The following is a 15241-nucleotide window of genomic DNA, read 5'->3' as shown; positions in this document are numbered from 1 at the left end:
TGTCGTGAACACATTTGATCCCAAAAGTGCAGCATCAATTCAAATTGCCCAAGATGTACTAAAAAGCGCAGAACTAGAAACTAATCTTTCCTATATATCTGCTCACTTCTCTCATCTTCCATTCGCCATTTCCTCACTGGAGGCAAGCAATAGCAATAGTACTTTGTATCAGACGTTAAGTGGGTTCAAAACCACTGTTTCCAAATTGCATTCGGTTCCTGGAAGAGTTGGTGAAGTAGTAAAAGGAAAAGTAGACAGCATTCTTTCAAAAAATCCAGGATATGAACAAATTTGTGAAATTGAAGAAACTTTAGCCGGTAAACGTACTGAACTGCGAAGTAAAAAGTCACTAACAGTGGAGCAAATAGCGATTTTTGTACATGCGCTCCTAAGTTCCTGTGAGGTAGAAAGAAGTTTTACCCACTCTAAGGACATTTTACAAGACAATAGGAGGCGATTAACTATGGAAACCCTAAAATATATAGTAATTGTGAACTGCAACAGAAGAGAAGTTGAAAGTTCGGAGAGCTAAATGTGAGTACCATTGGTTTTTTAAATCTGTAATTAAATATGTTGGCTTTGTTGCATGATTTGTATTTAAGTATAGCTTTTTATTGCAAGTGAATCATTCAGTGATTACATAAAATGAACTTAAATATTGATTTGTTGGTCCTAAAATAATGTAAAATCAATTTTAATATTCGGTATAAATTTTTATGTCCACATTTTAGTGCATAATTCGGAAGATTTTCATGCATAAGTGCAACATATTTAAGCGATTATTATGGCATAAAAATGCGGTCCCTAATTATGACAAATGACTTGCTACTACAGACAATGACTCTGACAAAAGACAGACCCGTCCACTCGTCAGAGAAGGCACCCCACAATAACAAGATCTAAACCGTCAAACAGTAATACAAATATATGTATATCTGGTCATGAGCCCCACATAGGGCTCGACATCAAGACTGACTGACTGACTGACTGACTGACTGACCGTCAGTCGCAATGTGACTTTGACTCTTAACAGAGGATACCCGTGTGGAGGCGGGGTCGAATACCTCCATCGTAACTCGGCGAGTCGTAGGAGGCGGCGAACAGAGACGTCTCAAATCTGAGATAGTAAAATATGGGCGCGAGTCCCATGGGACTCGGACCCGAGAAAGACTGCGCTGGATAGTGTCAGCAGCACATATAAAAGTCAGACCCACCCTCTCGTCAGAGAAGGCGCCCCACAAAAATAAGACCATAACTGTCAAACGGTAATAGATATCTGGTGAAGAGCCCCAGATAGGGCTCGACATCAAGGCTGACTGACTGACTGACTGACTGACTGACTGACCGACCGTCAGTCGCAATGTGACCTTGACTAACATAGGTTTCATCAGGCTTTCAAGGCAATTCAGTATTTGAAGTGTTGAAGACTTTATGTGTTATATAGCAGTGACCTTGAGAGTGTTATGTTTGCGTTTCATAGATACAGTAGTCTAAAGAATTGTACTTATAGTTGGGACTGGTGAAGGTCCGATAAATCGATTCATCTGGTCCAGATCTCGTCAACTGTTCGTCAGGCTAAACCTTACACGTGACATATGAATAAACCAAGGCAAAACGGAATCGATATGTTACGAAACTGGTTATGTTTACTTTAAAGAAGTCTTTACGATTTATGCAATCGACATGATATTATTAAATAGGCGTAGAAGAAAAGTGTAAACATGAAGTGTACGTCGCTATTCATTGGTACTACGCCTCAAGGTAACATAACTCCCGTAATACTATACAAGAAACAAGAGGAGGAGATGCAAATATTCTTAACCCGAAAGATAGTATTCTTCATAACCACCGCTGCGAGGCTCTCAACTCCTGCATTATTAACACCTTACACACTGAATCTTATTCACTAAAATTGTCGTGATGACTGAAACATATGGCTCATGAAACGACAGATTAATTAAGACAGGAATAATAGGCCAGGAACATATATTTTTTTATTTACAGTGTTAACCACCGAAGTTTCTTCGAAATAAAAATGTCGAATAGGTTGAAGTCAACGTATAGTAAAGTTAGTGTAGGTAAATATTTGTCTGATAAATTTCCTATCCAGAATTGTCTAAAACAAGGAGACGCTTTATCGCCACTCCTTTTCAACTTTGCCTTAGAATATGCAATAAGGAAGGTCCAGGGAAACCAGGTGGGACTGAAACTAAACGGGACACATTAGCTGTTGGTCTACGCCGATGATGTGAATCTGCTGGGTGATAATGTGGTACCATAAAGGAAAACACACAAACTTTAATTGACGCAAGTAAAGAGGTTGGTCTAGAAGTAAACACAGAGAAAACTAAGTATATGTTACTGTCTCGTCACCAAAATGCAGGGCAAAATCATAACATAAAGATAGGAAACAGTTATTTTGAAAATGTGCACAGTTCAGATATTTGGGAACAACGATAACAGATCGAAACCTGATTCAGGAAGAAATTAAAAGGCGATTGAACTCGGGTAATGCTTGCTACCATTCTGTCCAGAACCTTTTGTCTTCTCGTCTGTTGTCCAAAAACATAAAAATTAGAATATACAAAACTATAATTTTGCGTGTGGTTCTGTATGGGTGTGAAACTTGGTCTCTGACATTAAGGTAGGAACATAGACTGAGGGTGACTGAGAACGGGGTGTTGAGGAGAATATTTGGACCGACGAGAGATGAAATCACAGGAGGTTGGAGACAACTGCATAATGAGGAGCTTCATAGCTTGTACTCTTCTCCAAGTATAATTGGAATGATCACGTCAAGGAGGATGAGGTGGGCAGGTTATTTGGCACGAATGGGCGAGACGAGGAATGCGTATAGGATATTGGTGGGAAAGCCAGAAGGAAAGAGACCACAGGGAAGACCAAGGCGTAGTTGGGTGGACAATATTAGAATGGATCTTTGAGAGATATGATGGGATGGTATGGAATGGATAGATCTGGCTCAGGATAGGGACCAGTGGAGGGTTCTTGTGAACACGGTGATGAACCTTCGGCTTCCATAAAATGCTGGGAAATTCTTGAGTAGCTGCAGAATTGGCGGCTCCTCAAGAAGGGCTCAGCTCCATGAGTAAGTAAGTAAGTAAGTAAGTAAGTATAGGTTGAACTCGAGACCAAATGTGGGTGAGTGCTCAATTTCACGTTCTGACTGTTTTATCTAAAAAAAAAAAGAGAGAGAGAATCCGGTAATAGTCTGGACCGGATATTGTGAGGGAAGAGACAAAGTGTTCTTACAGGTAACGTAGCCCAGACCCGCCCATGCCATATCCTGTTACTCCACTGAGCTGTTAGACTTCTTGGCACAGTGGTGAATATGAAAATCTTGAGACTTTTTGTCCTCAAGGTGGCTAATTATAATACTATATTTTACTGGTAGATAGCTATAAATGTTCCGGAGGAGACTACCGCTTCAATGTTCAAGAAAGAACATCTTTTACCATGAAGATGGAGGGAGCAATTTTCTCCAAATGTTGGCGCCTAAATCTTTAGGGTAGAAGATTTTTCTTCCAATGATGGAGGGAGCAGGATCATCTCAAACGCTGACGTGTCCAGGTTTAGTGTAGAATGAACTGAAGATTGAGGCACCATTTCCCCTGAAATATTCCTGCTGCAAATTAGTCTGCAGCCACCTGCTCACGCTGGTTCCTGACTTGCGGATTTTCCCTTTCTTTTTCTACCCTGAAGCTTCAGGCGATACGTTCCACCGAAACGTCGGTTTATACAATATCTACACGGCGCCGCATCTCAGAAGACGGTAGTCTACATTGTCAGATCGTTAAACTCATGAACTGAACGAGAGATGCTCTCCTGTTACGTATATCCTGACGATTCTTCGCGTTCATCACAAAAGACCGCCGGGAAGCCAATTCACACATAATTTCCTGAGACAGAGTTCTTCTTTAGAAGCTGATAATCACCTGCCTGCTCAATAAGTCCCTGCCTTATATGGAACTAATGTCTTTTTACTGTGTGTGTAAGACCTTAGTCTGTGTCATTCTAAACAAGTCCACAACCCAGAGTAGTTGGTACAGCGACTAACTACGGGCTGGACGACCGAAGAACCGGATTTCGAGTCTCGTTATTGTCAAGAATTTTCTCTTCTCCACTTCGTCCAGACCGGCACAAAGACCCACGCAACCTCCTATACAATGGGTACCCGGGCGAGAAGCTGACTACTGACCTCAAGCTAGTGCCGAGGTCAAGAAAATATGGATCTATACATCCACTCTTCCATACGCCTTCGAAGCCTAGTGCTTAATTAGTTAAGCACAGGAACAACTTTATCTCTACCGCGACCCATGCACAATTCATGTAAGATTTGTTTCAATAGCGTCCTCCCACCAGGTCTCCTCTCTTCCGTTACTTTTATTTAAAAGTGTGAACAATTTTCTTTCTCGTATGGGCTGTATGTTCGACCAGGTTGGCCTAATTTCACAATCCTTATAATATTTGTTGAATGATAAAAATTTTGAAGTTCCTCATTATATTATATCCCCATACACCTGTTACTTATTCTCTTTTATGTCCAACATTTCACTATTTTGTGCTCAAACACTCACAGTTTGTGTTTTTCTCTTTCGGTGAGAGACCAAATTTCATATCCATACAAAACAAGTGAAATTTTGGTTGGTATTAATTTCAAATTAGACTTAGGCGCTCCAAAATTTCTCCGATGCCATTCCAAACCAACCTTTCATACATATGCATTACATACGTCGTGCCCATGATATTTCTTAAATCACTGAACCTATCGATATAAGATGTATGACAGAGTAAGTGTTCACCCCAAATTTACGTAAACATTACTTAGTTCATGTCTGCAATATATCCCACCCATCTGCTTTGTAAATAAACTGTACTATATTTCAGGATGTATATGGAGATGTACAGATGCAGTGTGTGTACTGGAATCGGATTTTGGGTTCAAATTGAACTGCGCCTTCAAGAAATCTGGTTTGTTCCGAGTGCGGAATCTGGGTGGCGTCAAGGGCTACGTCGGTGTCGGTACGTTCTTCTAACCTGTTACTATGTGGCATCTGGTTGTAACAGCTCTGTTAGACAGTCTCTGCATGCTGTGTGAATGTTGGCACAGCTCTGTTATACAGTCTCTGCATCCTGCATGAATGTTGGTACAGCTCTGTTATACAGTCTCTGCATGCTGTATGAATGTTGGCACAGCTATTATACAGTCTCTGCATGCTGAATGAATGATGGCACAGCTCTGTTATACAGTCTCTTCATGCTGTATGAATGTTGGCACAGCTATTATACAGTCTCTGCATGCTGAATGAATGTTGGTACAGCTCTGTTATACAGTCTCTGCATACTGTATGAATGTTGGCACAGCTATTATACAGTCTCTGCATGCTGAATGAATGTTGGCACAGCTCTGTTATACAGTCTCTGCACGCTGTATGAATGATGGCACAGGTCTGTTATACAGTTCTGCATGCTGTATGAATGTTGGCACAGCTATTATACAGTCTCTGCATGCTGAATGAATGTTGGTACAGCTCTGTTATACAGTCTCTGCATACTGTATGAATGTTGGCACAGCTATTATACAGTCTCTGCATGCTGAATGAATGTTGGCACAGCTCTGTTATACAGTCTCTGCATGCTGTATGAATGTCGGCACATCTGTTATACGGTCTCCACATTCTGTATGAATGTTGTCACAGCTCTGTTATACAGTCTCTGCATGCTGTATGAATGATGGCACAGGTCTGTTATACAGTCTCTGCATGCTGTATGAATGATGACACAGGTCTGTTATACAGTTTCTGCATGCTGTATGAATGTTGTCATAGCTCTGTTATACAGTCCCTGCATGCTGTATGAATGATGGCACAGCTCTGTTATACAGTCTCTGAACGCTGTATGAATGTTGTCATAGCTCTGTTATACAGTCCCTGCATGCTGTATGAATGATGGTACAGCTCTGTTATACAGTCTCTGAACGCTGTATGAATGTTGGCATAGCTGTTATACGGTCTCCACATTCTGTATGAATGACGGCACAGGTCTGTTATACAGTCTCGGCATGCTGTGTGAATGTTGGCACAGCTCTGTTACACAGTCTGTGCAAGCTGTATGAATGTTGGCACAGCTCTGTTATACAATCTGTGCAAGCTGAACGAATGATGGCACAGCTCTGTTATATAGTCTCTGCATGCTGTATGAATGTTGGAACAGCTCTGTTATATAATCTGTGCAAGCTGTATGAATGTTGGCACAGCTCTGTTATACAATCTGTGCAAGCTGTCTGAATGTTGGCACAGCTCTGTTATACAATCTGTGCAAGCTGTACGAATGATGGCACAGCTCTGTTATACGTGTATAGTCTCTGCATGCTGTGTGAATGTTGAGACAGCTCTGTTATGCAGTCTCTGCATGCTATATGAACGTTGGCACAGCTCATTTACTCAGTCTCTTCGTTGTATATAAATTCAAGGCACTAACACACATTCTGTGTAAGCTGTATGAATGTTGGCACATTATTATACATTCTCTGAATGCTGGCTGAATTTTTCCACCTATTCGTTTCTGTGTTTCGAGCTAATTATGTAAGAAATTTTAATTCGCAGTTCAATTTTTAATGAAACCTCTCAATTTTTTCATTTGTTCTATTTTCCATGCTTGTTTAGACATACATGGCCAACGTCAGGGACTCTAAAATTGGTTCGGTGAAGCCAATGCACGCTATGCGCAACTATAAGACTTTTTATCATTCAATTCTTAACTCTGATGTATAGTTTTCTTTTGTGAGGTGTGTATGTTAGTGACAGCTATATTTTTTATGCTGTGTGTATTTCATGCGCAACTACACAAGACACACACACATACAAGTAAAATACACACAGCACATCACTCTTTGCTCTTCTCAGTCTTCTTTTCTTATTTTTCTGTTTGCCCCCTTCTCCACCTTATATTTTTCTCATTCCCAACCTCTTTCGTTTGTTTCTTCTTCTTCTCCCCCTCCGCATTCCCTTCTGGCTTCTCATTGTAATTCATTCCTTTCTTTCTCCTCTTCATCTATCATTTTTATTTTCATAAATTTGCTAGTTTCTGTGTTGAGATCAGTTGCTAGGAGACGACCAGTGGAAACTGAGAATCCTAGTGCGTGTGCAACGGTGAACTGTAAATTGTGTAAATCTTCGAATTATAATCTCTTATAATTAAGAGAAATTGTAATCGATGTGCTAATAAATCAAATAATCGGAATTAGAACCCGCTTTTTGTCACACGTACCCTCCTAAAGCTGACATTTTGGTGTCAGAAGAAGGTTGCTTGGATCGTATTGGATTCTTCAGCAGTGGTTACGACCGTAAATACGCGACAATTTGGTGTCACTAGTCACGCAGCCATAAACTCGTGACAGTTGGAAACGGCGGAAGAAGTTACGTGTATATTGCATTGGATCGAAGACAGAATTGGAGCAAGCGAGGAAATAAATAAGGGAAATGATGGCCGAAATTAAGATGGACATAAAAGCAGGCAACACAAGTTTGATGCCTTTGATGAAATGATGGAAAGAAGAGAAGCTGAAAGAAAAGCCTACAAAGAGAAGATGATGGCTGAGTGGAAAGCCGACTTCGAGAAGAAGATAGACAAGAGGAAAGTCGCCTGAGAAGATGTGGCAGCAAGGCTAGAAGCCATTCACGATACGACAGACGCCAATGAGATGAGACTGGAACGCGAAACGGATCATCAAGAGAAGATGGATGCAGATCTAAAAGAAATAGAAGGGTCAACGGAGCCATCAGAGCAGAAATGAAAGCCATCCAAGCAAAAGCAGATCCCGACCAACAGCACATGCATGAAATGATGAGAAGGAACAAAGAAAGGATAGAAATCAAGATAAACGCCGTCCAAAGGAGGAGGACGCCAGTCTAAGGGATATCATGGTAGGAATGAAGGACGGCCGGCCAAGAAGCGAGGGAGTACAGTCCAGAGAAGATGAGCCAAATGATCGCGCGATAGCCATATTGGAACAGATGATAGCCATGAAGATAGCTAATCGAGAAAACACGGAAGCTACGGATTTGAAAGCAAATCCAGAGGGAATGGAATGCGAGTCGGAACATCGGGAGGTCCCTAAGGAAGTTACCATAGTAGAATTGGTCAAAGGATGGAAGAAGCGGTATAGGGGGCCGGAAGCTAGCTGCTGGGCGACGCAGAGAGCCAAAGGAACTGACACTAAGTGACTGTGGATCCGAGAGGAAGTTGGCTGCCGCCTGCAGGAAGGTGTTCCGTCGTGCATCAGGGACACGGCGCAAGAGAAACGTCTTCAGGAAAATTCGGACCCAGGGAAATTGTGGACCGCGGAACTACTTGGCCGCAGCCGGCAGGAGCATGACCCAAAGGCAAAAGTGGCACGGCGCAGGGGCCACGATCGCAAGAAATACGGCCAGGACAGTGTGGTACAAGATACTCAGAAAGGAACGACATTCGGGAAGAGGCGTTGGAAGTGCGTGGAATGCAACAATGGCATAAGGAACCGAGGCCTAGGACAGCAGATAAGAGTAAGGAAGCGAATAAAGAACAGACAGACAGACGGCCGCTATGACCGAGGAAGGAGAGGACAAGAATTATCGTTATCGGAGAGAGGGGTTCAGGAGAATGGTCGCACTTGGGAAAATGGAGAAACGCTCAAGAAGATTCTATATAGGATGTTCTGAGGGAAGATCGCGAAAGTAGTCGGACCTTCCAACTGTTTAGGAAGAATGAAGGACTGAACATTATGTAGGGGTCGGACCCCTCCGAAGCGGAAACAGATGCAGCGTAAGGAGAGCCAGGTATGTGGGAACACCGGCCACTACAGGAGTTATGGTCCTCCGTAGGAAAGAGAAAAAAAAATAAGATAACTTTTGGATGATGGTTACAACCTGAACTGACTGAAATCTTATAAGGGAACTGCTTGAGAAGAGCTGGCCTTAAGGAGGGAGCAGTGGTAGCGGTTTGAGAGCAGCCACCGGAGAGAGCGTGAGAAAGAACAACTTGCAGGAAGACGTTGAAAGCACAGACCTCGGGAAGGAAGAAAAGAGGGTGCACCGATAGAATCCTCTGGACGAGCGGCCTTAAGGAGGAGAAATGTAACAGATTTCATCAACGCGTTGCCAGGCAACAGCTCTGTAAACACGGTCCAACATGCAACATATGATGATGCTGTGTTTTCTATGTTGTCCGTTGCCGAGCAGGGCAGGACAAAGGGTTATGCAACCCGCTTTTAGACAACGGTTCGGTAAACTCATTCCCGCATATCAGACGCTATGAAAGCGGTAACGTCTTCAAAAATGGAGACGGTGTTTTCCGTAGAGTCTGTGCAGATTGCTTATAAGGGAATTGAATGCAGAAGCAAGTTCAGTTCAAGGCAGTTACGAGTCAGTCGTAAGATGGAGGAGTGAGTCCAGAAGAATCTTTAATTATTAGGTTCCAGAGTGACTGAAGACGAACTAGCAAGAAGACTTCAGAGTGATTTGAAGTGCTAATTTCTGTGTTGAGATCCGTTGCTAGAAGACGACTGGTGGAAACTTAAAATCGTATTCCGTGTGCAAAGGTGAAGTGGAAAGTGTGTAATTCAGCAGTAGCACTGTATTATTTGTAATTAAGAGAAATTGTGAACGAATTGCTAATAAACCCAATCATCCGAACTAGAACGCGTCATTTTCGCCACGCGTACCACCATACACGTGATATTAAATGTCCCATATATTTTGACATTCGAGTCTTATAATCGTGTATTCCTATATTGATTGCTGGTCCTTTGTGAATTTATTCTTGCGAATTCTATTCTTCTTCCTCTCATGATATTGTCGCGTATCGGGCGTATATCGCGACAAACAACTTCACGCCGTATTTGATATAGCGAATTTTATTTCACATTCGCTCATACAATCACACAAATTACAGATTTACGATTACTGCTATCTGCAGTATCACAATTAGTACACTCCAAATGCCACAATACAACTGACTGGCTGACTGTCACAGTACAACTCCCGACTGTTACTTTATAACTGACTGTGAATAGCCTTCGCTGCTCCTTATGTAGCCTTGATCGGACCATACGGAAAACGGCCACGTAATAAGCACCCTTGTTGCCTGGCGCTGTGTTGCTAGTAACGCTAGCGGTAGTAACCGCTGTTACTACCGTAACAATCCTGTTGCGTCACCGTTACGTTACCGTGCGGAGGAGGGGGAGAAGAGCCCTGACTCACCCGCCGCGTCACTGCTGGTGAGGGGTTCTCCTTTGCGCAACATGTCACAATATTCATGTCTCACTACCCCACTTTAGTACTGCTTCAAACCCCAGATGACAGGTGAGGGTGATTGTGGAGCAATTGGTGAAATGAACATTGGCAGGGGAAACCGAAGTACTCGGAGAAAACCTGCTCCAGGGCCACTTTATCCACCACAAATCCCGTTATTGTGCTAAATGTTTGAAAATACGAGTATACGTGTCTCTGTTAAAACCTGTAAGTAATAATTAAGCGACGTTTGTTACAAGTACCTCGTTACATATCCATCTGGAGATCAGAACGAGGTAGAGACGAGGTGGCAAGGTCCATTCATTGAGTGACAGTAACTGTGTGCAGCTACTACTGTAACATTCACCTCTGTTCGCTGCAAATATCCACTTGCCATCTTCAGGTTGGATTGCCTAGTCCACCACTGTCTCACTCTGCCTTCGTCTTGCGCAAACAAACTTCAGTCTTTTAATCACAGAGATATTGGATTTTCGGACTTTATCTATCGTCCTGGTTTTTTAAGAAAAAACACGACGTTTCGGAAACTGGATCTGTTTCCGTCCTCAGGTGAGTGAAAACACCTATTCTGTTGGGTCCCTTAGAAAGAGCTAGTCTCAATCACTGGACAGCCGATGTCACAAAACACCAAAGTTATAAACACATGAGACCAGGCTAAATCAACGAGACCTAATAAGAAAAATATACGGCCAGAGGTCTGCCTGTTTCGCCAATGTAGCAGACCTCTGGCCGTGCGGCTCCGAGAACATAGGCATAACCTCAAAGAAGGTCTTCTAGAAAAATCTAAACTAGATCAACATGCCTGTGAAGAGGGACATAGGGTAGGCTGGGATGAAGCTAAGATTTTGGAAATTGAAAGCCACATCAGGTATAGGAAATACAAGGAAGCGGCCCATATGGCATGCTCGGCCAACCCAATTAGCCAACCCAGTTTGGACTTTTCTCCCATTTGGATCCCCATTATCAGCAATGAAGTCACCAATTCACATAGAAGATCTGTATGATGTGATATATGTTTTTATTGATTTCTATTAGGTTCTAAATTTGATAGACGTGATTTACCCCATTGTTGACGCTAGTTAGACACTATTAGTTTTTTACTTGTTCTCGTTTCTATGCCATGCCGTGGGGTCATGGACCTGGTTATTAGTTTGGTTTCGTGACATAAATTTGTACGGATCTGTCTATCCTGGTCCCACGCTTGTACGTGTTTGGAGCAATTTGTTATGTATATTTTTCTTATTAGCTCTCGTGGTCTTAGCCTGGTCTCAGGTATTTATAATCTTGGTGTTTTGTGACATCGGTTGCCCTTCTGGCCTAAAATTTCATCCTTCTGAAAAAGCCAACGAAATTGCCGATTGTCTGGAAATTCAATTCACGCCACACGACCTGTGCGATGAAACCCATGAAGAGCGGGTGGAGGATAATGTTCAAGCTCTGCTGGAAGCCGTGGATGAAAACCCCCTCTAAGAATCAGACCATGTGAGTTCAGAAATTAATAAAATCCCTGAAATTATAAAAGGCATGTGGAATTCACGGCATCCCAAATGAATGCCTCAGGCACCTTCCAAGGCGATCACTGGTTCATCCCGCCTGGGAGTTTGCGGCAGATATACGTCTAATGAAATTGCAGCGCCTGCAAAACAAGGTTCTCCGCACGATTGGCAATTTTCCAAGGCGCACACCGGTCCGCGATTTGCACATGGCACTCAAAATCCCGTACGTATATGACTTTATAACAAAATTATGCAGGCAACAAGCAGAAGTCATACAAAAGCATGTGAATGAGAATGTTCGCAACATCGGACAAGGCGAAGCCCGCCACAGAAAATATAAGAGGCGGTCAGGTAAACGACCGTTCAAGTGACTAGACTGCCGTGGTAGCGAATAATACTGGAAATAGTGCGTAATCTGCTGTACTGAGCCTGGACTGACAGAGGCCTTGTATATATTGTACATAAATAAGTAATAAGTGTGTATTGTAAATCTATGTAAATACAGACAGTGGACATATGAAAACAGACTGACTGACAAATGACTGACCCGCCCTCTCGTAAGAGAGGGCGCCCCACACGGACAAGAGAGTAACTTTCATTCAAAAGAAATATCTGGTCATGAGCCCCAGCTGGGGGTCGACACCAAGACGGACAGACTGACCGACCCTCAGTCGTAACATGACTTTGACTTTGACTTTGACATCGGTTGCCTAGTGATTGAGACTAGCTCTTTCTAAGGGACCCAACAGAATAGGTGTTTTCACTCACCTGAGGACGGAAACAGATCCAGTTTCCGAAATGTCGTACTTTTTCTTAGTTATCTTAAAAAACCAGAACGATGGATAAAGTCCGAAAATCCAATATCTCTGTATGTTATACTCCATAGTCAGAATCCTATAGAAACTATTCAGTCTTTTACTGTCAGCACTGACGTAACTTCGCGAACAACTAGTAGCAGAAGGTGGGGCTTGAAGTCGAGAAGTATCCAGAAAGACAGAGACGAAAATATATGATTCTTTCCGAAGCTTGGGTCAATATTTATTAACCAAATCAAAACGTATACTCGTGTTTGAAATATTCAGACAATACGTATGATGCCACATGGATCCAAGGTATCGTGGTCGGTAAAGAGACTGGCTACGACCCTGACTATTGAGGGGTCGGAGTTCTAGTCCCGGTTGGGTCAATAATTTTCTCTTCATCAAATAATCCAGACCGGCCCTGGGGTTCACGCAACCTCCTATCCAAAGAGTACTGCGGGCTCTTTCTCGGTGGATAAAGCGGGCGGGGCGTGAACCTGACCACTCACTTCCAGCTAGTGCCGAGTTCAAGAAAATTTGGATCTATATATCCACTCCCCATACACCTTCATGGCGTAGTGCTTAATTCGTTGAGCACAGGGACAACTTTGCAGATGGTACATTTTGAAAATGTATATTTTGCATTAACAGTTTCTCAGGGTTTTTTTCGGTTCTCAATTTACTACATTTAGGAACCCCGCCCTTTTTGATTATAAATCATGTCGCCTCTTCACCGAACGCCAGCCGTAAGCATGTGAAAAGCACCTTGCTCTATTGCTAGTTTATGCCGGGATGCGAGCGGGAAGTGCAATGACATAAATTTAGAAAAAATAAAAGGATTTTGAATCATCTTGAAGCCGCCTGGTTACGATGGTTATTGTCATGCATCAATGAATTTATCTACTCCATATTTTTCTTCATAACTGACATTAAGCTAAGTTGAAAATTTGATAATATTTCTAGTTAATTTTGAGACACAAGCAGGGAGGAATATGTTCTCTGAGGATCGGTTTCCCCCCCCCCCCAGAAATACCTGCGCTCTTGTTTCGTTCCATCACCCATCACGAATTTCATGTGTTTCGCAGACAATCTGTAAAACTACGAACACTTCTGCATTTCTATGCATTCTTTTCTTCAAAACAGAATGTCCACTTCTGATTTCGATCGAGACTAGGATTTTGGAATAATTATCCTCGTCAACAAGAAACAATTCGAGGCCTATCGCACCAGTACACTATAGGGTCGGAGTAGCAGCTCAGCTCTCTCGTTGGACGTATCGATTTGCCATTTGAAAGAAAGAAATGGCTGCCGTGTCATTTTCTGCCACTTAGTGATGAACTCATAAGACTGCATGTCCCCTTAAGAAGGAAAAACAAACTAATACGAGAATATAACTTTAATATTGTCACATGAGTGATAATAGACGGGTTTTGGAATGATAAGCGGATTTATTGGACTCTTTGATACAGAGAGTGACTAAACTTTACAATTCACTGTCTCACACACACAGACTAGTGTCCACAGTCACGTTTTCCTTAGCCGTTTCTTGGTAGCAGAATCTAACGGCGGACTTTCCCCTTCCTCTGTGTTCCCGAACTATCCGTTGCCTCAGCTACCAGATCTCAAAGTAACAGCTCACAACGACTGAACCTCAGCAGTTTTCTGACTGACAGAATGACTCAGTCACTCACCAACCAGTTAACTCAACTCAACTAACTCTCACTAAGTGTCATGTTCACATCTCGATACGGACCCCACAGAAAACACCACTCTAATATTGCTGTCCAATTGCTGTTTAGCGGTGGTATGACGAATTCTATTGTTGCGTGAGTGCCATCGATAAGGACCGCGCAGAAAACATCATTTCTCTGATGCTGTTTATGTGAAATTACTTAACAAAAGTTGTTTTAGATTTGCTTATTTCGTGGTCGTTGCCTAGCGACGGGTCAACATGCCATAATATACGTACATAACCTGAGTTTAAGGATGTGATTTCGCCTTCTTATAAGAGAAGCGTAATTGGTTATACGTATATCATTCATTTGCCGGTCACGGTATCCGAGCGGTCTAAGGCATGCACTGTCTTCGCTCGCTCGCAAGCCGGGATCGTGGGTTCGAATCCCACTCAGGGCATGGATGTTTGTGTGCGTTTTTCTGTGTTTGTGTACAGGTAGAGGCCTTGCGACAAGCTGATCACTCGCCCAAGGAGTCCTACCGAATTTGTAAGATTAGAAAAACCGGAGTGAACGGAGAAGTTCATGGAGGTAGGCCTAGGCCCACTGGGGCTGTAGTGCCAAGGAAAAGGAAAAAAAATCATTCATTTATTTTATCCGTCAGGGGTGACGTTCGTTGGAGCAATATCTAGGCCTGTTCGTTTTGCTGAACTTGTGTAAAGTTGTCCCTATGCTTAATTAATGGATTGAGCATTATGCCATGACAGTATGGGAGTGGGGGGGGGGCATGAAATACTTAAATTTCTCGCTAGGGGACAATTGCATCCTTAATATTAAGTAACGAGTATTTGCGACACTGACATCGGTCGAATCGAGTCTTTCGTTTCAGGTAATTATCTTGCTGTTAAAAGGACTGAATAACCTGGTAACTACCTGCCTCTCTATCTATGGCTCTGCAGTCCTTTGTT

The 15241-nt window shown here is 42.7% G+C and overlaps 1 protein-coding gene across 1 annotated transcript in view; it reads left to right on the top strand.

The window, feature by feature from the left end:
• LOC111873366 overlaps positions 1–15241 on the top strand; it is a 61226-nt gene that overhangs the window by 13590 nt on the left and 32395 nt on the right. The window contains exon 4 of the mRNA XM_023868025.2: positions 4906–5040. Coding sequence (XP_023723793.1) covers positions 4906–5040 — 135 coding nt within the window. The remainder of the gene's footprint in view (positions 1–4905; positions 5041–15241) is intronic.

The sequence above is a fragment of the Cryptotermes secundus genome, unplaced genomic scaffold, assembly GCF_002891405.2.
Source record: "Cryptotermes secundus unplaced genomic scaffold, Csec_1.0 scaffold2357, whole genome shotgun sequence".
NCBI lineage: Eukaryota > Metazoa > Arthropoda > Insecta > Blattodea > Kalotermitidae > Cryptotermes > Cryptotermes secundus.
Note: the sequence above shows the minus strand (reverse complement) of the source record. Positions and strands in the feature narration are given on the sequence as shown.